At 39.7% G+C, this 26974-nt stretch overlaps 1 protein-coding gene across 1 annotated transcript in view; it reads right to left on the bottom strand.

The window, feature by feature from the left end:
- sema3d (sema domain, immunoglobulin domain (Ig), short basic domain, secreted, (semaphorin) 3D) overlaps positions 1 to 26974 on the bottom strand; it is a 134395-nt gene that overhangs the window by 33155 nt on the left and 74266 nt on the right. The window contains exons 4-8 of the mRNA XM_033968276.2: positions 16917 to 17077; positions 10116 to 10178; positions 9897 to 10016; positions 9207 to 9300; positions 8958 to 9086 (exon numbers count right to left, since the gene is read on the bottom strand). Coding sequence (XP_033824167.1) covers positions 8958 to 9086; positions 9207 to 9300; positions 9897 to 10016; positions 10116 to 10178; positions 16917 to 17077 — 567 coding nt within the window. The remainder of the gene's footprint in view (positions 1 to 8957; positions 9087 to 9206; positions 9301 to 9896; positions 10017 to 10115; positions 10179 to 16916; positions 17078 to 26974) is intronic.

Below are 26974 nucleotides of genomic sequence, written 5' to 3'. Positions count from 1 at the left end.
ACTACTCCTGCATTATTTATACACGTTATTTATGTATTTATTCCCAACAGTAAATGGGCTTTTATAATGTGATAAAGATGTGAATGTAAAAGTTAAGTGTAGTGTTTGGCAGTGGGTCCTGTGCTTGCTTAAAGGGGCACTATGTCACTTTGTACCTGCTTGTCTCTTGGTTTGCCTTCTATATTCCCATTATGGCATCAGTGTTATGGAGAGAAGCAGGCGAAAGACCCTCCACCAGAAAAGTTATGCTGTACACCTTTTAAAGTGCATCTATCTATTAATTGATTCATGTTTAATAGTAATAATAATAATACCTTACACTTGAAATGTGTTTCATAGTCTTGGCAAAGCCTCACAAAGTGCTACACTGTAGTCATCATTCATGCACTCCACACACAGTGGAGGTAAACTACTACTGTAGACACAGCTGCACAGAAGCAGACTGACAGAAACAAGCTGCCAATCAGCACCACTGTCCTCTCCGGACACCACCAGCACACACATAGACCACATTCATACTAGGCAAGGGGGGTGAAGTGTCTTGCCTAAGGACACAGTGACCAATGCAACACATGGAGAGACACAAAAACACATCACAGAGGTGCAGAGAAGTGTAATAACTGCAGAAAAAGCAAAGAGGCTATAGACACTGGAGGAGATGGAGAGAGTGAGGAGGCTGATGGTTCAGCTGCTGCAGAAGAGATAAGGCAAGGCAGTGTTATAGCTGAAAGATGACTAGTTCCAAAGACTGTGACTAACACAAGTAGAAAGGAAGATGGAAAATATATATGTTTTTTAGTGCCACTACTTCCATACAAATGTACTGACCGAAAGCCATGTTCCTCTAAATCCTGTCTTGAGTTACTTGCATTTCAAGCTTTACATGCTGAACTTCTAGTATTTAGACTTGAGTTGTATACCACTACACATTGTACAATGCCTTTAAGCTGCTTTCCCCGTCACCTCCCAGCACCAGACCTGTAGTAGAGTTAAGTAAGAGTATTAGATTCTCTTTGATGGAATAAACACAAACATATAATCTGTCAGCCATTTTCCTTAAGAACTGTTAATTAGTCACTGGCTGAAGTAGTCCTAGTGGGGCACATGCATTTCTGTTACTAATTATGTGTGGATTTATGTCAGGAAATAAACTTTATCTTTGTAATAAATGTTGTAACCTATATGACAGAAATTGTTAAACTTTGTCAGGTTTTGCAAGGGTCTATATATGCTATTTTCTGATCTCTGTTATAATGTTTTCTCATCACAAACAGACCTGGAGTTTTGTTTTGTTTTTTGTTTCATTTACACATGTTTAACACACAAACCCTGCATATTTAGGCTGAGTTCTTCGCTTAAATGGAAAACACCGTGTTCCACCTTGTGATGTCATGTCCACTGTGCTTTTAATCCCCAAAGCAAAATTTAGCTGTTAACTCTAAAATTACTTCATCACAAGGTGGAACAGAGCACGCTGAACTTTTGGAGATGCAGACATAGTAATATTAGAAGATTACCCAAACATGTGTGTATGAAACAAAACACAACACAACTCTAGCTTTGTGATTGATGAGGTAACATGGCTTAGAGTTCACAAGAGACAATTTTCTGTAATATAGGGAAAAATGAAGAGTGAAATGTACTAAACAGACCAATACAAAGGACCTATTATTTCCCCTTTATGGACAAAAGCAATCAACTTTCAAATCAACTTCACCGCAAATTATCCCAGTACATTGTTGGCACACACAGTTATAGATGAAGCCGCAACTCTCACTGTTACTGCTGCACGCACTATTGGAAGCGCTGAGCTAATCCCGAGCATAAATCTGTTGGTGTAATTAAAACAAACATGGCCGACACGCCCTCTGCTCCTTCTGTATCTAATCTAGTGTGTCTAATAGAGAAGTGAAAGTGGCTCTAGTGGTCCCAGGCTTGTCTACACTGCAGCGACGTGGGCGGCAGTGGGGGGGGTAGGGGGAGCAGTGCTGACAGCAGACACTCTCCTGTCAGCTCATTCATATGTGTCACTTAGATTTGACTGCATACTAGTTCTGGTGTTTAAGACGCCACTGCCACTGTCTAGAGTCTATACTGTCGGAGTAAGTTCCACTGAGGGTTCTGCTGGAGGAAAATCAAAAACATGGCCGAGGTTTTAGATGTCATCCATGCATGTTTTAATAATTTAGCAATCTCTCCTGGTCACTATTCGAATGCTGCTTCTGGTTAGCTGTAAGATTCTGTCCAATACTCAGCCCACAAATCTACATCATCTATGCTTCCACATGACAGTTCTCCATAAATATACAAAAGCATGATCCAAAACTGTGCACAACAACTGCACAAACCTGATGTGATGTGCAGTGTGAGTCTTATATTATTAATTAAGTCATATATTACGGACTTTTTTTTTTACTATGTTGGTTTCACAGTAAAACATACTAGTTGTGTTTTTATCATTCACACATTTTAAAGGAACTGTATGTGACCTACGCTCTTATGCTACGTTCAGACTGCAGCGTCAAAATTGCATTAAACGCCTCTAGTAGTAGTTTGCATTTGAGTTCAGATGCGTAAAACTCACTGCCACGAGGTGAATTCTGACAAAAGTTCAGACTTTCAACTCGAATGTTTGAAATGCAGCTCAGAAAGGTTGGCATGTAAACACACATTACTCCTGTTGCCACAGTATCACAACCTCAAAAATCAATCACAACTGACCAGTGTTGCTAGTGCCTCATCCTGAAGATAGAGTAAACATACTGTATTTTTTGGACTATAAGTCGCTCCCGAGTATAAGTCGCACCAGCCAAAAAAATGCATAATAATAAAGAAAAAAACATATATAAGTCACACTGGACTATAAATAGCATTTTTTGAGGAAATGTATTTTGCAAAATCTGAGACAAAAAAACAGACATTTTATCTTTAAAGGCAAGTTATAATAATAAAATAGAGAGCAACAGGCTGAATAGCAGTACAGCACGCTAATCTAACACATTTAAATGTACTCAGCTACATGGAGCATAGACAGGACTGAATACGTGTCTGGTATGTTAATGTAGGACAAACTATGAAAATAAGTGCAACTTATAGTCTGGAAAATACGGTACAAGTTTTTCTCATTCTCAGTAAATGGTCAGGTCATGTCTTGTGTGAAAGCTCAGAACCTCCAGAATTCACTCACTGAGCTGCAGAGGCTGAGGTTTAGATAGTGAGCATTCAGATCAGAGTCCAAAGAGAGCCATAGAGACTGGCAACTCAAATAAGACATTCGTGTGAAGCTCATTTGCTCAATTATTATCAGTAAAAGCTATATTTGGTGGGGGAAAGTGTCCTCGTTTGAGCATAAAGGCCCTCGTCTTGCCCAAGGACACAACAACAGCATTCATCTGTGGGAGCTGGAATTGCAACACTAAATGCCTGACAGCTCAACCGACGATGTTTACGTTAAGAGCGGGATTTGAACTGCCAGCCTTCAAATTAGCGGATAAATGCTCTACCAACTGAGCCGCTGTCACCTTCATTAGTGAGTGGCAAAAGTATGAGTGTCAATGTTGAGTATTGACTTTTTTTTTTTTTCTCCGTAAAAGCTCAAAACACATTAAAATGTAGCATCTCTTTCACATTTTAGATAACAAATATTAAAGTCGACAACTCTGCAAAAATATTTAGTTTCTACCAAATATTTAAAACAAGAAAATCAAGCAAAAAAACATTTAAACAAGAGGGACACTGCAGACTACGTTAACTCACTTTGAGCATAACGCTAGCGATTTTAACAAAATAACAGGAATCAGATGACAATTGGACCTCTCTCCACATATCACCTACTCTGAAGACCTTTCTCTCCAGCTGGTTGTTTTTGCTATTCTAATTCCTAACACCAGTTTGGACATTACATTGACATTACATCAACAGCAGCCCGGCCCGTGGAAGCCCTGCCAAAACCACGGGTGATTCCTTTAAGTGTGTGTGTGTTCCGCTCATGACTCTATGGGCTCAGAATGTTGGTTGGACTGCTTTGCGGAGGAGATGTTAAGCAGAGACACACGACTGCACGGAACCAGGGGGTTTTCCTTTCAGCGCCCGCCAACACATGCTGCGGAGACAGATACATAGACAGACAGGGGAGGAGACCTATATTTTATCTACAGTGAAATATGGACGCCATGTGTGGAGATTGAGAAGCGAAACTAGAATCTATAGATAAGCAAAAATTTATTGGTGTCATATCGAGTTAGTTTTGGGTGGCCTTGTTCTGACGGTAATCAGAATTTAGTGACATCGCTTATATTGGCTCCAAATGCATTTTCAAAGGAAGAGTTAGCGTTAGTCTCCAAACGTTATCAACTGTGAAAAACCAGGGCTGTTTTGGTGTGACGATTAGAGGCGATGATGAAGATAATTTAAAAACACTGTATATTCCCATGTGGCCATATATCTGTGTAATCCCTCAGTCGTCCAGGTAGGTTCCATAGTGGTCCATGGGTGTATACTAGTCTATGTGTCTTTTATTTGTTCTAAAACAGCTCAAGATGTGAATGTGAGTTTTTAGTATCTGATTTTCGACAACCCTAAACGACTTTTTAATTTTATTTCATCAAGCACCACAAATCCTGCATACTTGAGTGAATTTTACAAACTGGAGCTTATTGGCTTATTGGATATTAGCTGTTATTACTCGTTGCCATATGTAACAAACATAAACAACAATCAGTTGTCAATTGCGCACGTCAACAAGTCTCGCTCCAATAATGCACAGTTTGAATGCCATACTGTGGGACATTCCAAGCAGTAAGCATTAACAGGCAGATGGAAAAGTTAAATATGCAGCTTTAAATCAAGTTTAAAATTCCAAATTCAGCTAATCTGTCACTATAGAGGTGTATGCAGGTTGTGGAATTCTGCATCTCCTGCATAGTCTTAGCAAGGACACCGGCAGTTCATTGTTGACATTTCTCTGTATTTATGGCGTCATCCAGCTATTACAGAGTTTGTCCTTCTTTAACATTATCAGTTTCCTTGGTCAGCTTGTCTCACAGAAGCGGTCTGCGAGACACTTGTCATTTTATCTCGGCCAGCTTGTCTCCAGACTGTCCTTCTTAGCTCCTTTTTAAACTCCTTGTGTGGAAGGATATTGAGACTTGAATGGCCCACAGTAATGTGCAGTGTTGAGTATGTTTAAGTCTCCAGGTGCCGGGCTGATGGTAAACGTCGGCCTCAGACACCCAGAGTCTCCCGTCTCTCTTCACAACTCTAGGATGCATTAGGACAACACTTATTTTCTCTAACAGTGCAGACGACAGGGTCACATTGGTAATGGTCACATTTTTATATAACGCTTTTCCACCTTTTACATTAAGGAACCACTCACCCATTCACACACACATTCATACACCGGGGTGAGGTGGTTAAGTGTCTTGCCTAAGGACACAATTACAGCATTCATCTGTGAGAGGTGGAATTGCACCACCAGCCTGGGGGTCAGCGGATTCTAACCAACAACCTACGAACTGGTGGACAAATGCTCTACCAACTGAGCTGCTGTCACTAAAGACATCACAATCATTGGAACTTTATTAGTGAGTGACATTTTTTTTCCGTAAAAGCTCAAAACACATCTAAAAATGTGAAAGAGCTGCTGTGGTTTAATAACAAATCTAAAAATCTATAACTCTGCTAAATATTTAGTTTGCACCTGCCATTTAAAAACAAGATAATCAAGTAAAAAGTAGTTGAAAACCACCAATTAAACAACATGGACACTGCAGAGTTCACTCACATTTATCACTGATACGGACTTTGGGATCAGACACAGTTGAACTGAACCTTTCTCTCCTTAAATAACATGTTTCTGAGTTCATGTGTTGAGGGGATTAACTGTTGTGGAGTGAAAACAACAGCTCCATAGACAGAAATGAGGCAATAAAAAGCAAACACATTTTGTCAGGCATATTAGTTATGCTGACGTCAGTGCATGACCTCTAGGTCAAGGAAATCATAGAAGGTGTGCTAGTATTCTGAGCCTATGGAGCACATTCTGACATAGCAGGTGCCATGTTGGGACAGGACACTTGACCATTCTATAACCTGACCAGAAATGAAGAAGCGGCTTGGGTGAGCAGTGTCTTCACTCCTACAATGACTTGTCCAGTTGACAGATTAAACTTCATCTTTTGCCATTCTCCCATAAGAATCAATGCATTTTCAGCTCCACCAAAAGTCACATTTCACTCTCTTTTCCACATATTTTAGATTTGGTATCAACAGACACTGTGTATATTCTTTTTACGATGGAGTTGGTTTAGGTTTTTTAAGTTAAAAAAGATTTTAATAGCAACAAGTTTGACCATATTAAATACATACAGCAGCTGTACTGCGTCCTTGAGAGGTCGCTAATGTATTCAGTTTATAGTCATCAAAATGGATTTCATTGAATAATTTATGAATGACAAGGACTGAAATCAGTAGTAACAACTTTTGTCTTGTTAGTTTGAATATTTTTATTACCAATATAAAAGTTGATTTTGTAGTCTTAAGTGGGTTTTAACAGTTATTTACATGAATTGGCCTCTAGCTTTACAAATCTAACGGAGTTGAAGTAGTGAATGACTGTCCTGAACTTTACTTGTGAAAGGATTATCCATTTTCTTGGCTTTGTTGTTGTTTGTAGTATTAAAATAGCCAAAAAGAGAAAGTAAAAGTCTCTATATTTGCATCTGTCTGATGCGGCGGCCATCTTGGGATGACATCTCTTGCTGTTGCTCAAGTCACATCTGACAAGCCTTTATGCTGCTTCTGTGGTTTCTGTGTACATAAGTTATGCACTGACATTTTATTAGAGAAACATTCCGACAGAGTGGCTCTGAGGCAGAGCTATGGGCAGCTTAATGGACAAAATGTGTTTGTTTGCTTTTCTTGACCTAGTGTTTGTCTGTGGAGCTGTCTAATCCCAAAGTCTGTATCAGTGATGACTGTGAGCGTTCTCTATACCCTGTACTTGATTTTGTTGTTTTAGATGTCAGACACAAACAAAGTATTTGGCAGAGTTGTAGACTTTTATTTTTATTATTAAAGTGTAGCAGCTCTTTCACATTTTAGTTGTGCTTTTTTCACTGAAAGCTCAAAACACATACCTTTACTCAGTAATAAAGTTTCAAAGGTTGTGATGTATTTACTGTACAGTATTCATACTTTGCAGTGGCATCATGCTGGGGGTGTTCCACATATATGTCTATGGGGGAATGTTCAGCTGTTACTGTAGTGACACAATGCACACATTAGCAAGAACTGTCAAAAAACTTTTAAGATAGTCTGAAAACTCAAGAAAAAGTACAAAATGTATTTAAACTACACATTTTCAGGAGACTGTGATCAATATAAGCCTTCATGGTCCTGTTTAGATGTTTGATTTTCAACAAAAAAGGCGAAAATGACTAAATTAAACTGTTGGCTAATGTTGCTAGCTTGTGGCTGTAATGTTATTTGAGAGGGATTTATTTAACAGCACAAATGAGCTCATCTGTTGTAGCTAAGTCAGTTCTTTCTGGCATTAAAACAAACCTCACATTAAAGCCTAACTCGAGTAAGACGGCTTTAAACAGAGTAGTGCTTACAGTTAGCATCACACCCACAGGGAATGTTGATGACATCAGCTGCAAAACACCAATTAGCCTACAGCAGTCTTCAGACCTCCCCTCCCAGAGCTGCTGCCCTGTGAGGACATGCCAGAGGTCATGACCCTGTGGCCCACTGTAAATCTGCCGGGTGGGTGTGGTCTTGGCTGGGGCATGTCGTTCATATAAAAGTGGGAGCTAAATGAATGTGTGTGCTGTTTCCTGTGCGCTGGAATGCTACTCGCGGAGGGCACACACTGGATCTGCTGTGTCAATAGTCACGGCATGTTCAAGTCCACTCGGAATATTCCACCGCTGAGTCAGAGCACAGGGATGAAGAGGTGTGTGGAGAGTGAAGCTTTCTATGAGACAGTATTTCTCTAACAGTCAATAAAATATATACAGATTGAGTATTGATCATAATTCTACTTTAGCTTTACATTATTTTTGTGAAGTACTAAAGGTGCTGTATCTGATTTTTATAGTCTCAAAAACACGGATAGTTTGTTTTCAATGGTTTGTAGTGGTCCTCACTTACCTTATGCATACCTTCCGAGCATCCCAATTAATCACAACTTTCAGAGACCAGATCTTAGTTTTGTCAAGAGTAAAGTTATCAACAACTAGCATGCTAACAGCACACTGATTATACAATATATCTGTACTGGGGCTATTGTGCGTACATTGATGTGATTTGTAGGAATAGAAATCATGCTGAATATAATTAAGCACACTTTAGAAACACTTTGGAGCACATTTGGAGTAATTGTGGCTGTTTATGTTTGAAAATATACTAATCATAATGTAAGAAGCAGGTTTTCTACTGCATATAATCGCCTATAAGTGTCTGGAATATTGTTTATCAACTCTTATCTTCCCTTTTGTTTGACTTTCTGCAATTTTAATGCGTGGGGTCCTTCTGTGTAATGTTATTTTCCACATTAAACTCTAGTACTACTTTCTTTAATATTCCCATGTGGCCTTGTATCTGTGTAATTCGTCAGTCGTCCAGGTAGGCTCCATAGTGGTCCATGTGTGTATATTATCTGTACTTGTCTATACTTGTTATATTTGTTCTGATACAGCTCAAGATCATTCATGTTTCATCCTCCTGACCACCAGAAGCAGTGTGTCAGTGCAGAGATAGTGCTGCTGTTTGGTTAAGTTTTCAAAATGATATAATATTTGCTGATGATGTCCAGATACTCAATACTAAACTATACTTAATGCTAAAACAGACTACAAAAATGAGTTGTTGGAGTAAAGGACTTGCTGTGATCCAACATTATCATCAAATAAGTCACCCAGAGCCCTGAGCGTGTGTATGTGTGTGTGTACCATTGATCCAGTAGTCCTGTGAGATCTCAGTCCGGATGTAGTGCTGGTCTGGAGTAGGACCCAGGGATCGAGTGAAGGAGGCATCTTTACCCAGGAAGTCTGAGGATGTGCCCGAGTACAGGAACTGATCTGGAACAAACGACACACACTTTATCATCCTTATACAGCAGACGAAGCCTCAACTGGTCTTGCTATTCAGCTTTTAAGAGTTCAGTTTTGGGTTGAGGGTGGGGGGCGTGGTGGTCTTACCTGTGAGCACTGAGGTGAAGGGCTGCGCGGGGTCAAAGGGACACTTGAGCCTGCCCGACTCTTCTGTTTCCGACAGCAGCTGGTACTCTCCATCCTGAGAGACAGACGTGCAGGAGAATGTCTAAACAAGATTCTGGTCTATGGGTCAAAAAGACGCCAAAACAACACAAGCTGAAACTTTTTATGCATGTATTTATTTACTTGAATTGTGCTGAATTGATATTGGAACATGCAGATCATATTATAGCTCTTAAGCTCAAACAAAGACCGCTGCGTTCTGTCTGCATCTCGTAGTTCTTCCATCTCTTTTTGATCATTTTGGGTTTGAACTCATCATTTTAAATGTGTGTGTTTGTTTTTTGTCGTTTGAATAATGATATATGCTCAGTGTGTCTTTAAAATCCTCAACTGATGCTCATACAGATGAACAAATACAAAAATAAAGTGTTTTTATTGTCTGAAAACCAGGAAGTGTGCAGTTAGCATGCTAGTTGTTTTTAGCTTTATTATAGCTGCAAAACTCGATTCTGGCCAAAAAAATTATAAACTGAAACTGTGAATAATTTGGACGCTCAGAATGCACAGAGGAATAATATCTACCACTGCAAACTGCTTAACATAAACGAGCTCTGCTTTTCAAGTTTTTTTAAGGCAGTAAAAATCAAGTACATCGCCTTTAATGATCCTTACCTCTGTATTCCCAGTGATGCGGAGGTAGGCGCAGATGGGGTGGAAGGCTCCGGTCCCACAGGCGTACAAGTGTGTGTGGTTGTAGTTGTGCAGGACCCGGACAAAGTTGGCACATTCCAACTGAAAAAATAATCTGACTTAAGTATACGTTTTGGCTACTCTTCCCACCTCTGCTAATGGGATATGTGTCAAGAACTATCAAAGACCGTTCACACTTACAGTTGGGTTTTTGCCAGCCTGTCTGCACATGTCCACACGCTCCCTGGAGGCTGGCCAGTGGATCTGAAAACATAAGCCAGTTTAATTTTGTGAAATATTAAAAAAACACATATTATGTATTCTTGCTTTACTGATCTTTTAAACATGCTTTTGTTCAACTTGCTAAGTATAATGGATGCATGATGCCGATGCTGGTATCAGATATTGGCATCGATCCAGCACATTTTGCTTTATCGAGTATAGGTCCCATGATATAGGTTCAGCCAATATCCAGTTGGGCCTTTAATTTGATGTTACTGGACTATTTCCTGGCTGATGTTGGCCTAGGGCGTCTCACACTTTTATTCATACAAAGTTGTTTTAACTGCTTGTAAGATAATAACAATGACATACCACAGTTGGATGCATTTTGATATAAGTTAGCGTTCTCAGTCCCTACACTGGTATTGGTTAATATTGGGTTTCGGCAAATACTTAAAGCCAAAGTATCGGAATTGGAGCTTTCTTTTCAAATTTAGTTGGTGCGGCCTATATACAGGTGCACTCAGTAGTCCTAAATTTACGGCAATTGATGTTTTAGTGACTTTTTTTTTTTAAACGCAAACCTTGGTTTAATAATTATTGTGATCATAGTGGTAATTGCGATTATTTTGGTCAAAATAATCGTGAGTCCAAATTTGAATATTGTCCTATCACTAATAGGAGCTGAAAAAGCTGGATCAGTGCATTCCTAATAAGTATTACACATTTTCTAACTTAAAATAATGTCTGCATTTGGAAAATATACTTAATATACTTTTATCTGTGACACGACAATCCAAGCAAAACAGAGCACTCAGAGAAGAGGATTTTAGATGAATGGATTAATGAAACTAGTTTGAACTAAACAAAAATACAACTCCAGATATGTTATTACTTTATGAGGTCAATTTTAGATAATGTGTTATTTAAGATACAAGATACAAAAATGAAATAGAAACAGACAACTAATTATTAATTGTGTATTAAATGTATTTTTATGGAAAATATCTTCCCAGCACCTAGACACTGGTGAAGATGGAGAGGGTGAGGAGGCAGAGGTGGCGGAGATGGCACAGTAGGGTTGCACGATGTAGCGAGAGAGAGAGAGTGCATTTATATGAATCACTTGAGAGGTTGGTTGAATGGCAAAAGTAGCAGGCTGTGATAGTTCCAGAAACATGTACATTATGTAGTTATAAAGTAAATTTGATTTTCCATAAATGTTAATAAATGAACCCCCTGTAACTCAAATGGTAAAGGTGCACTATGTAACATTTCTGGTGTAAGGTTTGCAACGAGCTTGTCTCCATGGAGCTGTTATTGCTTTGCCTGGAATGTTCCACAGTATGACATTATGTATCCATCATCACATACTTGGCCCCGTGGTGATCCCTGCAATGCTCCATAGAGACAAGCAGGTGACGACTCTTTACTCGAAAAGTTACAAAGTGCCCCTTTAAATACAAACATTTACAGAAGTACAGAAATAAATGTCCCACTAATACCAATAATGGGGTACGTGTTAAATATTGATACCAAAAATATACAGTTCCTTTCTGATTTATTGAACCTTAAGTCAATATTGTGACAGGCCAACATACACATAGCTAACAATGTATAGGAGCCCTTATTCTGACACTGATCGTGCTCATACATGTGTGATAACAGGCTTACAGTCTTACTACATTACTTCCAGCTAAAGCCTGCCACAGAGAGCCATCGCCAAACTTAGGCATGGGTCAGTGGAGCCCCGTACACACATGATACTCCTTAGGATTCATAACTAACACATGCCAAGGAGCAAATCATATAGAAAAACAGCTCAAAGTGTTCTACAGTGAACAGTCTGTGAACAGGATCAGACAGTGTCCCATGGAGAGATCATCAGATACAAACAGCTGCACATTAAAAGGCTGTGGTCAGGAGGGAGAGCGGTCAACTGGAAAAAGAGGAGCTGTACGCACTGATACATTGTTTTCGGGACTGTATGTGTGAGGAACTTTAAAGGTCCATATACGGTACAGTTTTAACTCGAACTCAATACTCTGATACTATGATGACAATACAATGTGATTTTCAACATTAAACCGTAGTACTTTCTTTTATACTATGATGTGGTGTTATATCTGTGTAATCCCTCAGTGGTCCAGGTAGGTTCCATAGTGGTCCATGGCATATACTAGTCTATGTGTCTTATACTTGTTCTGATACAGCTCAAGATCATTCTAAAGCTATTGAGGAAAGGTTCATTTCTAACCTGTGAATGTGATTTTTTTTTTTTTTTAGTATCGATACCTGCTCAAATGAATATCTAGATTCGATATTAGTTTTAGTATTGCTTAGTATCTGATTTTGAATACGTCGGACATACTTTTATCTGTGACGCAACAATCCAGGCAAAACAGAGCGCTCAGAGAAGATGAATGGATTAATGAAACAAGTTTGAATGAAAAAAGAATACAACTCCAGGTATGTTATTATTTTACTTTGTATCTGATTTTCAATACTTCTGACAGCCCTAAATGTATAAGGAACTTAGAGTGTCCATATAACGCTGAACTGACTTCTTACGATTTCAACCATGTTACAAACTTGTAGTTACATCCCTCCTGACCACCAGAGGCAGTGCATCAGTGCTGGGACCAGTTTTGTTTTCCTTAGTCATGCTGCTGTTTGGTTCAATTTAGAAAAAAAAATAAATAAAAAAATATTTCACTTCTTTGCTGATGATGTCCAGACTTACTTATCACTCAATCCTAAAACAGACGACTGGAACGTCTCCTTGAAGTAAAAGGCGGACATGGCTGAATTACCGAAACCAATTCATTCAACAGTGGTGTTAATAGGTCGTCTACCTGATGCCGCTGTTTTTAAATGTGATATATAAATAAACCTCAACCTTCAAACACTGAATGGTCGTCTCAGCTTAAAGCACTGCATCTGGTGGTCCGTAGGGATTCATAGACCCATAGTTACATACATAACTCTCTTTGCGCTTCATTCATGTGACTTGGATAGTTTAAAAATCTCTGTTCTACGACAAGATGTGATGGGGTGATGCCCTTCTTCAGGAATGGCTTCTGTTTCACTCAATTCATCATCATTTCAGTGTAATTACGAAAGGTCAGCAAAAGGACAGGAGCAAACAAGGTAGCAATCATTTTATTTCCCTTGTTAAAAATGAATACAAAACCAAAACAAAGACAGTTTCAACCACTTTGTTATGGGTTAGATTCCCAGACCATTTTCTCAATTCCCAAACTGAGGATAGCAATGTACTCTATTTCATAAACATGCACGATACTCTCCACATCTGCCCTCTCCAGACTGTGTTCATAAGGTTAACACTTAAGCACTCACCACGCAAACAATCCTTTAATCTCGTTAAGTAAGCAGCTCCATTAAACATTAGGTTGTGTCTAAGCCCAGCGTGTGGGTCAGGCCTGGTCCCAAATGAGTGTGAATGGCCCTTATCTGGGAGGCATCAGGATCAGTGTCCAGAGGAGAGGAGGAAAGGCAACATTCTGAACGTTTAAACAAGCAGATAGAGATCACATAAACAGCAGTGCATCAGCTGCACACACAGACTTCACATGTGGCTCTGCTCTCTCTGCACGGGGCCTGTCTGCAGTGGAGAGAGTTGGAGGACTTACACTTACTTAAGAAGAACTTCTAAGAGTGGTTTTATTACTGCGTTGTTACTTCTACTTCTGGTTACACTTTATGGTTCGCTTTCTTCAGAAAACTGCAAAGGCCACTTATGGTTTAAATTTAGAATAACTCCATGACGTCCTTAAAGTGAAACTGCTACTAAACTGTGTATGTTTTTTTTTTTTTAAATTGCATTACTGTTCCTTGTCATTTTGGAAATTTTAATGCCAACTAGTACATTTGCAGTGTTGTGTTCAAAAACAGTCAAAAAGAGTGTGTGCTGCCTCTAGAAGCCACTGCAATTTCAGGTTCTACATGACATCAAGCAGAACCACTCGTATTAAAACCAGGTGTTGTTTCTATAGCTTACCTTATCTATCACAGTACGCCAACCAATATGCAGTATCATTAAAAAAAATTGCAAAACTAGCCAACAATTAATCACAGAAGTTACTCATTCAACCCTCTAGTAAAAAAAAAATCAAATCTGTGAACTGGACAAAAAGTTGAGTGAAGACGTTTCACTGCTCTATTATTTACAGTTTCTAGAAACTGTAAATAATAGGTGTGTTAGTTTCAGTGTAGCTCTGTCAACCCTGTACTTTTGAAATCATAAACAAATAAATTCCCAAAAAATCCTCCCAAGTGCAAAAGATGTTATTGAGGCCAAAAAATATATTGTTGTTGTTTTGTCTTTTATGAACAATCAGTGGATATAATAATTAACGTGACAGACCTAATTATCATGAGATTCAATTTTCAAGTTTATTTCATCAAATTTATGTTTTTAACCACCAAATTTTCTATATTTTGCTATGATGGGTCAGTTTGATCACACCTTAAAGGGCCTGTACCTGATTTTACCCATGTATTTGAGCAAAATTTGTCTTGTCCCAGTACAGATATACCGTATAAGCAGCTCTTGTAGTCAAAATAAGTTTGCTGTGTATTGTCTGCATCTAATTATAAAGTGTTTTAGTGTTACAGTGACAGCAAAACTTCGTTCTGGTCTCTGAAAGTTGTGAAAAATGCTTAAACTCATTGCCGTGAATGATTAGGATGCTCTGTATACATAAGGTAAGTGAGGAATAACTTTTGCAGCTAGTAAAATTTTGCACTCTCAGATTTTCAAGGATACTTTTTCCTCATATAAACATTTTTCTTTTAAAACAATGTCTTTGTATTTCAGTCAATGTTTTTAAGTTCAATGCCACTGTGTCTTATTCATCCTCTAAACTAAAGTATAATGGAGTCAGCACACACCGCATTTGCTTTTGACTGCTCTTTGACCTATGTACATCCCTGTGCATTCCAGTCCGACTCGGCCAATCAGGAAGGCCGGTGTAGCACAGGTGTAGGTGTCGTGTCAGACGTGATCTACAGCCGGTGAATAGCACAGATTATTAGCTGGTCTGGGGAGATGTTGAGGCTTGAACGTCCTCCAGGGGTGTGGGGGACTTTGGAGACGTCTACATATTTCAGCAACAATATGAAACACCTTTTCCGTTTCCTCTATTTGCAGTTATCTAAATTCTTTTAGAGTTATTCAATTGCTAGTGACGCATTTACGGCTGTTAAAGCTATATGAATGAGCGGACAATGTTGATGTAAGTTCTATTAAGTTGTCAGTGTGGGTTTCCACCAGGGATGTCTGCTTTCCCCTTTCGACTTTACAACATGCACAGTAGGAAAATGCTCCAGTACTCATGACTGTAATTTTAACCTGTAGAGGGGTTGCTGAGGTGCTGTACTGGGGTTCTCAGGCTACATCAGTTTCCCACGAGCCTAAAACATGTAACAGAATGGGCCTTTGGGGATACTTGGGTGGTTAGCTATAGGAGCCACATCTACCCTGAGGCTGACTGGCAGAAATGTGGCTGTGACATAGGCCCCTCTGAACACCAATCACTAGGACTGAGTGAAAAAATGGATCATGTTTTATTTTTCCTCATATTGATCAATCTTGAGTTTCGGTTGAATTTTTCATTTCTTTTTAAAAACAAAATTAAACTGGCTCTTAGTATTAATTTCATGAACATAAACAATACAGACTTTTAGCCATTATAATTTAACCCAAAGTTTGTTGTGTTTTTTTTTTTTGTTTTTTTTTTTCCTGCAGAGTTTGGACTCCAAGCCACATGATTTACTGACAGAGGATTGGCTGTAAGGCACATCATTGATGAATAATCTTTCAATTATTTTGCCCAGCCCTATCGATCACTCAGCACTGGAGACAGTGGACAGTGGAGACAGCACTTTACACACAGTTAAAGTGGGAGAAGTGTCTTGCCCGAGAACACAACACTATTATTTTCTTGCCTAACATTAAACCATCAACTTAACTGTGTTTGTGGGTGACCGCTCTAACCACTGAGCCACTTCTATCCCACAAGTGGCATTGAAGACTGAGTGAAATGCAAACTACGGTCTGTAATGTCACATTTCCCTTTGCCTAAGCCTTACTCCAGGCTCAGAGTGCAGAAAGTAACTGTTCCAAATAATTCAAAGTAACAAGAGGAGCTCAGACCGCAGCCTGTGCAGTGCAGAGGTGTCGGTGGAGGTGTTGGTGGAGGTGCTGTGGAGCTCCAGATTCTTTGCAATGGGAGTTTATTTTTACTGCACGCTGGAGCCCACCACAGCTTTTCCCTTAAAGGTACACTATGTAACTTTCTGAAAGTAGCACATTACCTGCATGATTCCACACAGTTAAAACTAAACTTTTGAACATTCTCCATGGGGATACATAAGTTTTATGCCATACTGTGGAAGATTATAGCTAAAGGGCCAGAGTTTCAATAGAAACAAGCAGAATGAGGCTCTCCTCCAGGCCAAATAAGAGTCAGGTTTGTGGAAATGCAAGCCTGCTCAGAGTAAGGATGAATGTTTTTCTTAGTTTGTTGCAATAAACATAGCCAACATTAAAAAATAACCTTTTTAGTATGTTTTTGGCTAAAAAGTCACATACTTTAATAAATAAATATGTCCAGTGTAAACACATGGTCTGTGTGAGCAGCTTCAAGGCAGTGACACAACAGCACAGCTGAGCACCGCTCTGAGTGTCACACCACAACAAACCCGCTCTCATAATGCACTCTCTGCTGACCCGGGTGCAGTCTGAGTGAGGCGTACCTTCCTGGGAGTTTTGTCTGGGTTGTCGGGGTCCAGCAAGTAGATGTGGTCACGGGCCCCTAGCAGCAGTCGGCCCCTCTCCTCGTCCAGCAGCAGTGTGTGGGAGTGGAGTTCATCTGAGGGCCCCAGGAGCACGGACACACTGCCAGCCTGCACCAGATCTGCAACGAAAACAAGAAAACATATGAGCTAGGGATTGTACCCATTTTTAAGAAAATATCATGACCAAAACTGAACATGTCATGTCAAACACAATGAATTTGAAACATCACGGCCTAAACCCCAGAACCTGCAGCTAATCATGACTCAGTGCTAGTGCAGCCTCTGCAGCTCAGTCAGTGAATTCTGGAGGTTCTGATCTGTTGCATGAGGCCTGTCCATAGACTGAGAATAAGAAAAAGAAAAAGTCTATCTGCAGGTTAAGACACTCGCAACCCAAGTTATGATTATAGTACCTTTTATAACCGAAAGAACACAAGCTGCAGTTCATTTAAGGCAAAGTAAAAGTTAGTTCTAAAAGGTATAAATGTTGTTTTGACTATTATATCTTATTGTTGGATAATTACAATTACTTGCACTCTCCATGTTTTGTATCTGTTGTCAGGGTAAATTTAACATTCAGATCAAATATTTTGGTTAATCCCAGTTCTTTATTGCTAATATTTCCACCTGTCTATGCAGCAGCATGTATGTATTTAATGCCTTTCCGATTCCTTCCCGCTAGCAACACCAATAAACTAACAATATGAGCTAATTGCGGTGCATGTCAGAGATGTTCTGGTTATTATGGATAATGTGTTAAGTGGACAGTTCTGCAAGTTGCAGCTTGACTTGAAGTAATCCTGTGCGGTCTGGTACCTGAACCACCCCAAACAACATTAATGTCTTTTAATGCAGACGTCCTTATTATGCAGTCAATCATCTGCAGCTTTTTTCCGAAGAAATTTCCCATGGGGCAATCTCCGGAAAACTCTATCCCAATGCGTGCCAAGGTAAAGAGAAGGGAGGAGATCGGTGGATGTAATTTTTGACACTTTTGGAGCAGGTCCAAACCCTGCAGGAGATAGTTGTCAGTATATATCAAGGTAGAAGCAATAACATAATGAAGATATCAGGCAAAAACTGAAAATCAGGACATAAAATTATTGCTGCTTGTTGTTTGGCAAACTGTGATAACAGGGAGGCTTGTCCATAAAACAACATAAAAATGTTTCAAGCCAAGTTAGCCAATGGATCTCTCTTACTAAGTCTTCCAAAACAGTTTATATAGTTATTTGTCTCCGTGGGTCGATAGTCTGCAACAAGCTGGGCAGTTTGGTGGTCTCCGTATCATGAGATTAAAGAGTAGGTAAGGTGCATTATGTAAGTCTGGTGGAGGGTCTGTCATCTGTTTCATGGATATGGGATGGCTTTGCCTGGAATGTTACACAGTATGGCATTAAACAATCTTGAACATATTAAATTACAAGTGTTTTATTGCTAACAAAATACCTTGAAAAACAGGCATTCTTGTTCAGAGTGAGCCCACCTCTCCACAGATCTGACCTGTAACTTGGTCTGATGGTGTCAAGATAAGTTGAATAACATACTGTAAATGAGGAATAAATTAGTTCTGTTTTTCATCTGAGAAAAACATTAAAAAAAAACATTTTTAGTGCTTCAAAACAAAAAAGTGATATTATTTTTCATAATTCTCATATTGTTTCAATACAAAAGTTGTTCCTGTATGAGTTTCTTTTGCACTCTCAGACTGCCACCACAATCAGCCCATTATAAACAAAGAAATGAGCCACACTAGTGTCCTCCCACATGCAAACACTATTTTTAATCCATTAGCCACCAAAACATACTGTATGAAACTTCTGATATCTAGGCTTTGTTTTTTTGTTATCCTTTGACATCACTAAATCCATTTTGAGGGAGCGGCTTAAATACATGTTTTCTAAACTATGTGACACGTTATATTATTACCTGTCTGGGATTAGCAAAAGTCTCAGATTGTTCATGTGAGTTTGTGTGTCTATATGTGTGTGTGGACATGCACGTGAGTGTGCACTTTTGCCATTAGATTTCAAAGGGAATCTTTCAACAACTCTTGTCCGTGTGTTTTGAAACAGGTTTAAAAATCCTCTGAGAGCACCTGCATGTATGTCGCCTGGGCTCTGACCTGTTGCTCTTAAAAAAGATGATTTTGCTTGAGGTTCCACAGTTTTCAACAACTCCAGTAAATGTGAAGTGTGACAAGTTTAGAACTATTCAGGACTAATCACTTCTGTCATTTCTTTAGATGTGTCCAGATGTGCAGCAGCACAGGTTTAGGTGATCCTAGATCATGTGTCATGTGATCAGCTCATGCCCCTCCCTCTGCAGAGGGTCTAATGCCTAATGGACCTGAAGGTCAGACTGAGCACACCTCACACCCTGAATGACTTTCTAAGTATAATTGATCAATATAAAGACAAAAGTTATATTTTGGAATTAATATCTGGATAATTTAGACAAACTGTGTCCAAGCTCTCCTCCATTTGGGCAAGATGGAAGGAGCCCATTTAAAGAAAATGAAAACTAAATTTAAAGCAAAATTTATCAATACTGGAAGAAATGGACATGTTCAAAACACTGAGTGATGGAGTGTAAGACACACACAACACACAACTAATATGTAAATATTCCACAGCAAATATATAAGGTTTAATATTAAAATAAACCAATCAAATGGTAGATCCCAAACCTTAGGAGCTCACAGAGCATGTGGAGAGTTCGACATCTTAAATTCATCACCTCGACTGCAGTCGTGTGATAGAAATGGAGTACTGCCCATTAAAAACATAGTGACTTTATGACCAAAATATGGCATTGAAAAGGTTAAATAAAAACTAAATAAAGACATATTGAAGTGAGTGAAATAGTGAAATATCAGCTGAAGTATAAGTGTACATAAATGCACATATGCCATTATGGCATAAACAATGTAATGTTGTCACTTTTTTGCCTTTACACAAAAGATTAGTTTTCCTCAAAAAACGAGGTATTTGGTGGGTTAAAGTTTTAAGGTTAAGGTTAAAGTTTGTTTGTCATGGACAGTGTTTGGTGAGTGTGGAATACACAACTGTGTTTACTAAGGTACAAAATTATGGAGATACTAGAAAGTTAAGACTGTAAAACTAAAATACAAACTATAATAAATATTTGCAACGATATCACAGCAAATTATGTAATCATCACAAAAATATATAAATGCAACATGTACTTTTCCAAACCTGGAATTAAAACTGCACCTCCACCTTCCACCGTCTGAGTAAATATGGACTTTTTAAATGGAAAATTACAGGTTTGTTTTCATGATTTCCTCGTATGACTCTTGGTTCTTTGGAAACAACAAGTGGGTGGGTGTGTGTGTGTGTGTGTGTGTGTGTGTGTGTGTGGGTGTGTGTAGAAGGAGGAGAGGAAGAGGGGGAGGAGATGTAGAGGGAGAGAAGGAAAAGAAGAGGGAGAAGGGAGGGTGAGAAGAAGAGGAGAGGGAAGAGAGGAGGAAGAGATAAGAGGAAAAGAACCAAGAGGAGGAAAAGAGGAGAAGGAGAGGGAGAGGGTAAGGAGGGATAAGGAGGAGAAGAAGAACTGGGGGGAGGGGAGATGAGAGCAAGAGCAGAGGGAAAGGAGAAGAAGAGGAAGAGCGTGAGGACAAGAGGGAAAGGAGACAGAGGGAGAAGAAGAAAAGAGGAGAGGAGAAGGAGGGAGAACAGGGGAGGGTAAGAAGACGGGGAGAGAAGGGGGAGAGGAGGAGGAGGTGATTAGAGGAAAAGAGGAGGGGAGAGGGAGAATATGAGAGGAGAGAAAGGAAGAGAGAAAAGAGGCGAAGAGCAGAGGAAGAGGAGGAGAAAGGGGAGATGTGAGAAAGGAAGAAAAGGAGAGGAAGAAGGGAAGAGTGTGAGGATAAGAGGGAAAGGCGATGTAGAGGGGGAAGAGGGGGTTGAGGGGAAGAGGAGAGAAGGGGGAGAGGAGGGGATTAGAGGCAAATAGTTGAGAGGAGGAAATGAAGAGACGGACAGGAGGACAAGAGGGAGAATAGAGGGGAAGATGAGAGCAAGAGCAAGGGGGAGAGGAAGAGAGTGAGGATAAGAGAGAAAGGAGATGAGGGGGGAAGAGGTGATGAGAGGAAGAGCAGGGTGAGAGGAGGAGAAGGATGAAAGGAAAGGGGAAGGAGGAGAGGAAGAGGACACAAGAAGAGTAAGAGCAAAGGAAAAGGGGGAGAGGAAGCGGGAGGAGAGGTGAGGAAGAAGAGAAGGTGGGGGAAGAGGAGGGGAGAAGGAGAGGAAAAGGGGTAGAGGTGGGGTGAGATGAAGAAAAGAGGAAGTGAAATAGAAAAAAATGAGAGGAGGAGGGTAATAGAGAAGGGGGGAGAGAGGGAGAGGTGATGGAAAAGAGGAGGGCGGAATAGGAGGAAGTGCTGAGGACAGGAGAAGAAAAGGGGGATGAAAGGAAAGAGAAAAGGAGGGGGTGAGGGGTAGCTTTGAAAGGACTGACATTGTGATTACCCTTTTGGTGTGAAGAGGTTAGCGAGTGCCAATATTTGAACTTCTGCCCCTCGATCCCGGGTAATGCCCCCCACATCAGCACAGCTCATACATCACACACACACACCCCACACACCCCCCCCCCCCCCACACCCCCCCCCCCACACACACACACACACACACACGGCCGGAGCTAACACGCTAATCTCAGGGCTAATGCTAATCTGTTCGGTAAACACGGAGCTCTAAGGGTCCACTGAAAAGGACGAGGGCTTCAGAGGAGATGGATAATGGAGGAAGACGTCACGTGGACAATGACCTAAAGTCCCAAAGATGAACTAGGCCAGAGCTTAGGATTTACTGCCTCCTTATATGAAGTTCTATCAATTTTATTTTTTTTTTAAATGTAGTTATTTGTTTATTCTTCCTTCTGAATACATTCTGTAGCCTATACGTTGCATTTTTATCAGAAAAAAAGTTGTCATAACATAAAAGAAAAAAAACTAAAACGTTACAACTAAAAAATGTCTCTTTGTCCATAGTATCAAGGTGTTGAATATTGTTAGTTACAATATACTGAAAAATGTATAAGCAAACACTGAAAAAAGGTGTTTTTGTACTAAAAAAAAAATAAGATAAAATAAAACAAAAAAAATAGTACTTTAAGTATGGAAAAAAAAATAAGATAAAATAAAAATAAGATAAAATAAAACAAAAAAAATAGTACTTTAAGTATGGAATATATACTGTAACTGATTAAAGTGAGAAAAATATTTTTGTGCAATTATTTCTTATGTATTACTTATTGTATTAATGTATTGCTTATTTTCATATAAATCTGATTTTATGTTATCATCTGTCAAAAGTTAGATGAGATACTTGGGTGTTTTTTTTTTGTTTTTTTTAACTGGAGTTGAAGCCATCTCCACAGTGGTACTAAATTGTGTTGCTTAAGTAAAAATACAGATACCAGAGCAAAAAAAAAAACTACAGTAAAAGTATTGCATTAAAAAAAAATGACTTAAGTAAGAGTATTAAAGTACACGTTTAAAAATACACTTAAAAGTAAAAGTTTTTGTGCAGATTTTTACGTGTCACAAGGATTCAGATGTAGTGATTTTGATAAACATTTGTTCTGAATTTTCAACGGAAAGAACTGCATTAATATATTTTTTTCTAGCTGGTTTATTGTAATTGCATATTTTTGTTTGCTCAAACTATGAACGTGTTAAAAATAAACCCTCAGCCTTTTCAGCAGGTCTCAGACAATATTAAAAAATACACTTTTACTTTTCAGTCCAATTCAAAATGCAGTGGAAAAGAAAGTACAGACACCTGCTGTCATATGTGTAGTGAAGTAAAAGTAAAAGTATCCATGTAGCACTTTGACAAACCGCAGAGGTGAGTCTTTCGGGTTTAAACACAGAGTAAATGTGCACATACTGTACTTTAGAGCGTATTTCAGAGTGTAAACAGTATTGTGACAGGTTACGAAAGCTCAAAACAACATTGTTACATTCTATTACATTCTATAAACCCAGCGAATCTGAAGCTGGAGGTTCAAATCCCATCTGAGCTCTAGCAGTCAGTAAAGTCATATATTTATATTAATATATATGTTGGCAACACTTTCTTCTCAGTTTTGATCTAATTTTTTCTGAGAGCTGAACTGTCCACCCCCTAGACTTTGAAAATGTCAAATATCTGCTCAGGCAAGTCATAACGTCATCTGTCTGAAACTAATTTGCACAGTGGAAAGTGAAATTTCATAATACAGAAGATTTTTGTTTGGAAAATAGAACATATTAGGGAAAAGTGCATTGTCCTAGAATTACGTTATTATATTAGAAATCCATTTAAAGGGTCTGTGGCTCATTATACCACCTTAAAATATGTGGAAAACAGGACACGTTATACACAGGATGAGAAAATGAGAAAAACTTGTATGTGTGGAGAAGAGGGGGAAAGGGAGAAGAGAGGAAGAGCAGGAGAGAGGGGGGATAGGAGGAGGGGGAGAGGAGGAAACGAGGAGGGAGAGAGGAGGAGAGGAAGAGGGGGAGAGAAAGGAAGAGAGAAGAGAGGGGAAGGGGAGACGAGAGGAGGAGCAGAAGAAAAGAAGGAGAAGGGGGAGATGTGAGAGAGGAGGAGGAGAGGAAAAGGAGAGAAGGAGTAGAGGAAGAGGAGAGGAGCATGAGGATAATAGGGAAAGGAGATGAAGAGGGAGAGGAAGGAAAAGTGGAGAAGAGGGAAGGAGAGAAGAGAGGAAGAGCAGAGCAAAAGGAGAAGGGGGATAGGGAGGGGGAAGGGGACATGTGAGAGAGAGGAGGAAAAGGAGAGAAGGAGGAGAGGAAGAAGAGAAGAACATGAGGATAAAATGGAAAGGAGATATGGGGGAGAGGAGGAGAAGATGGGGAAGGGGAGATGAGAAGAAGAGCAGAGGGAGAAGAGGAGGAGAGGGGGGAAGGAGCGAAGAGGGGAAGAGCAGAGCAAAAGGAGGAGGAGAATGGGGATGGGAGGAAGGGATCAGAGGAAAGGGGGGTGAGAGGAGGAAAAGAGGACAAGGGGGAGAAGATGAGAGGAGGGAGAGGGAAAGGAAGAGAGAAGAGGGGGAAGGGGAGATGAGAGAAAGAGGAGATAGGAAAGAGAGGAGGAGAGGGAAAGGAGACATAGAGGGAGAGGTGGAACGGACAACATTACTAAAAATCAAGGTAAAAAAAAAAACTCAACTAAAAGTAAAAGTATCACATGAAAAAAAATCGACTTAAGTAAAAGTAATAAAGTCAAAAGTCAAAAAAGAAAAACAACAACATTTTAGTACAGATACTGCTCTTCACAGTGAAGTAAAAGTAAAAAGTATCCACTAAAACTGTACTCAAGTAAATTTCTTTACTACTGTTACTTCATCACGTTACATCACTGGTGCACACACATTGGCCTCCATAATATAAGGACTTTGACTTATGTGCTCACTCTGCCTATTTTCCCTTCTTTTTTTAAAAATCATCAGTTTTATATCATGGTCATTATCCAGCCTCGTCTAGAGCCAAATCCAAAGATGGGACAGGCTGATGCACACACACACACATGAAAGGAAACCCAGGCTAAACTTCTACTGCAGCCTACTGTAGTGCTGCTGATAATACCGAGTCCAGGACAGATTAAAGGGGAACTGAAGTAACGGGAGAATAAAGGACATAAATGGAAAGCGGGCCGTGTGAATGGCATTTTCCGGCACCACACAGGAAGAGATTGGTGATTCGACTCATCTCTTGTACACTGTGTGGACAGTTATATGTTTTATACACTTTTCTCAGACCGGCATTAACATTTTCTCACATTTCTCTGTTGTTTAATTAATTAATAGTAAATCACGCGTATTTCACAGTTCCTCTGACCGTACCTCTTCGTCCTTCTGCTGTAGTGTCGATCAAAAATTTTTTTAATTTGGTTGACTGAATTCTATACTGTACAGGAGACACGGCACGGAGATTTAGCGACAATGGTCTACATTCCCTTAGCCAATCAGGACACAGGACAAAATGCGTGTTGTAAAGAAGAGATTTAAAATTGCACCGCGAAACATCGAGGCCGCGAAAGGTGAACTGCGTTATAGCAAGGGACCACTGTACTGTGATTTTAATGCCTTTGAATTGCAATTTGAATTACTTTGTGTACCAATTGTGCTATAGAAATAAAGTTGCCTTGCCTTTTGTGAAATGCTCTGTTTTACATATTCAGTTGGTCCCAGGAACAAAATCTTTGCTGTGTCCATAAAGCGTCTCAACTCTGTGAAGCTAATCTCAACTGCATCCGCTTTTTAGCACGTCCAATGCATTTACCACATTAGCACTTAGTAAATATACCCCTAAAAGTGCAGGATACATACAGTGTGTACAGCCCCTTTTAAACTTTAAGGTAGTTTAGATCATCTTCAGCACGACGCACATTGTCCAAATCTGCACACACATTATGAACAGTAACCTTTTAACACAACTGATAACTTCAATTCTCTGACACTCCTTTATCTCCATATGTATACCATTAACCGCGCTCATATCTCAGACCTACGTGCATGTGTTATTTGAAACGTTCCCTCATATCTGCCGTCGACCATCTCCAAAGGGTGGTCTTAAATCATTAGATAGCAACGGTAAGTGATCATTTTCGCAGGCACGGCTGGGCTTTGATCGCGAGGTCTTCACTCTCGCTGGGTGAGGTTGGGCTGATGTGATGTTTGAGAAGTCTTGAGGAGAAGGGTGTTCAAGAACAAATGGTGAGACGTTGACAGGAGGCTGGAGGCATGGGGGGAGAGGACACATCTGAAGAGTCCTGTCCGAGAGAGACGAGGACGGAAATTGTGAAGAATATTGTGTTACATCATGGTGCTCGCCTGACTGCTGAGGTGAGATGTTACGATTGTCCATCTGGAAACCTACTACGAAAAGTGTTAGAAATGAATACTGCCCGAAGCATCAATACCCAATTCCACGTATCCCAATCCCAGTGTGCCATGTAATCCCCTGATTGTAATGTAACTTGATTTGGTGGGTAATAATAAAAGAGGTACAGGTCATATCACTGAGTATTTTACTGGCAAGAAAGCTTTTGTTGTTATGTCTTATCTAAAGCGCGTCGTCCACACGGAGCGAGCTTGATGCATGTCCATATTTAGATGACATCATAACGCATGTTCTGTATAATTTATTGACCTTATTACTGCACAATCCTCGGTCTGCTCCACTGCTCCACAGGTGACAGAGAAAATATCTGCTACCCAAATACTAAACATTCTAAAACTAGAGCTGAAACTTGATGATCAGTCTTAAATCTATGTCTCTGGTCGACCTGTCAGGAGCAGGGGATGACTACAGCCTAGTGCCTAGTGCTTGAGATCTTGAGAAAAAGGTTTTAGACAGACACAACTGCCAGCACTCCCTTTCCCACATTGTTGTAAGTCTTTATCTTTGAAGGGTCGACTGGGACTTCAACATGGTCAGTGTGGTCAGTGTGGTCAGCCACCTCATCAGAGTTCAGTTTGCACAAGTGGCATGAAGGGGGGTTCAAATGGTCAAATTTACCCACAGAGACAATAAGAACACATTTGATCTAATTGTTGCATTGCAGACAGACCAATAGAGGTTATACACTGACATCATTTTATGTGAAAAATGCCCAACATTCTGTCTGAGTGGCACTGAAGCAGAACTATGGGCAGCATAACAGACTAAATAAGTTTCATTGCTTTCTTTGACCCATTTTTTGTTTTATTTAAGAGAAAGGTTCAGTTTAGCTGTGTCTGATCACTCTTTATCAGTGATTAATGTGGGTGTAGTCTGCAGTGTCCCTGTTGTTTAGCTAATTGTTAACTGGTTTTCTACTACTGTTTACTTGATATTTTTTTTAATGTTTAATGCTGCAACTTATTCTAAAAAAAATAAATAAAATAATGTTATGGCATCTGCAAACGTTTATAACCTCACAGAGAAAAGCAGGGGGCCAACCCCCACTAAAAACATCATGTATTTGCACCTGTAGCTTGTCTTT

This window comes from Periophthalmus magnuspinnatus, chromosome 6 (genome assembly GCF_009829125.3).
Source record: "Periophthalmus magnuspinnatus isolate fPerMag1 chromosome 6, fPerMag1.2.pri, whole genome shotgun sequence".
NCBI classification, from domain to species: domain Eukaryota; kingdom Metazoa; phylum Chordata; class Actinopteri; order Gobiiformes; family Gobiidae; genus Periophthalmus; species Periophthalmus magnuspinnatus.
Note: the sequence above shows the minus strand (reverse complement) of the source record. Positions and strands in the feature narration are given on the sequence as shown.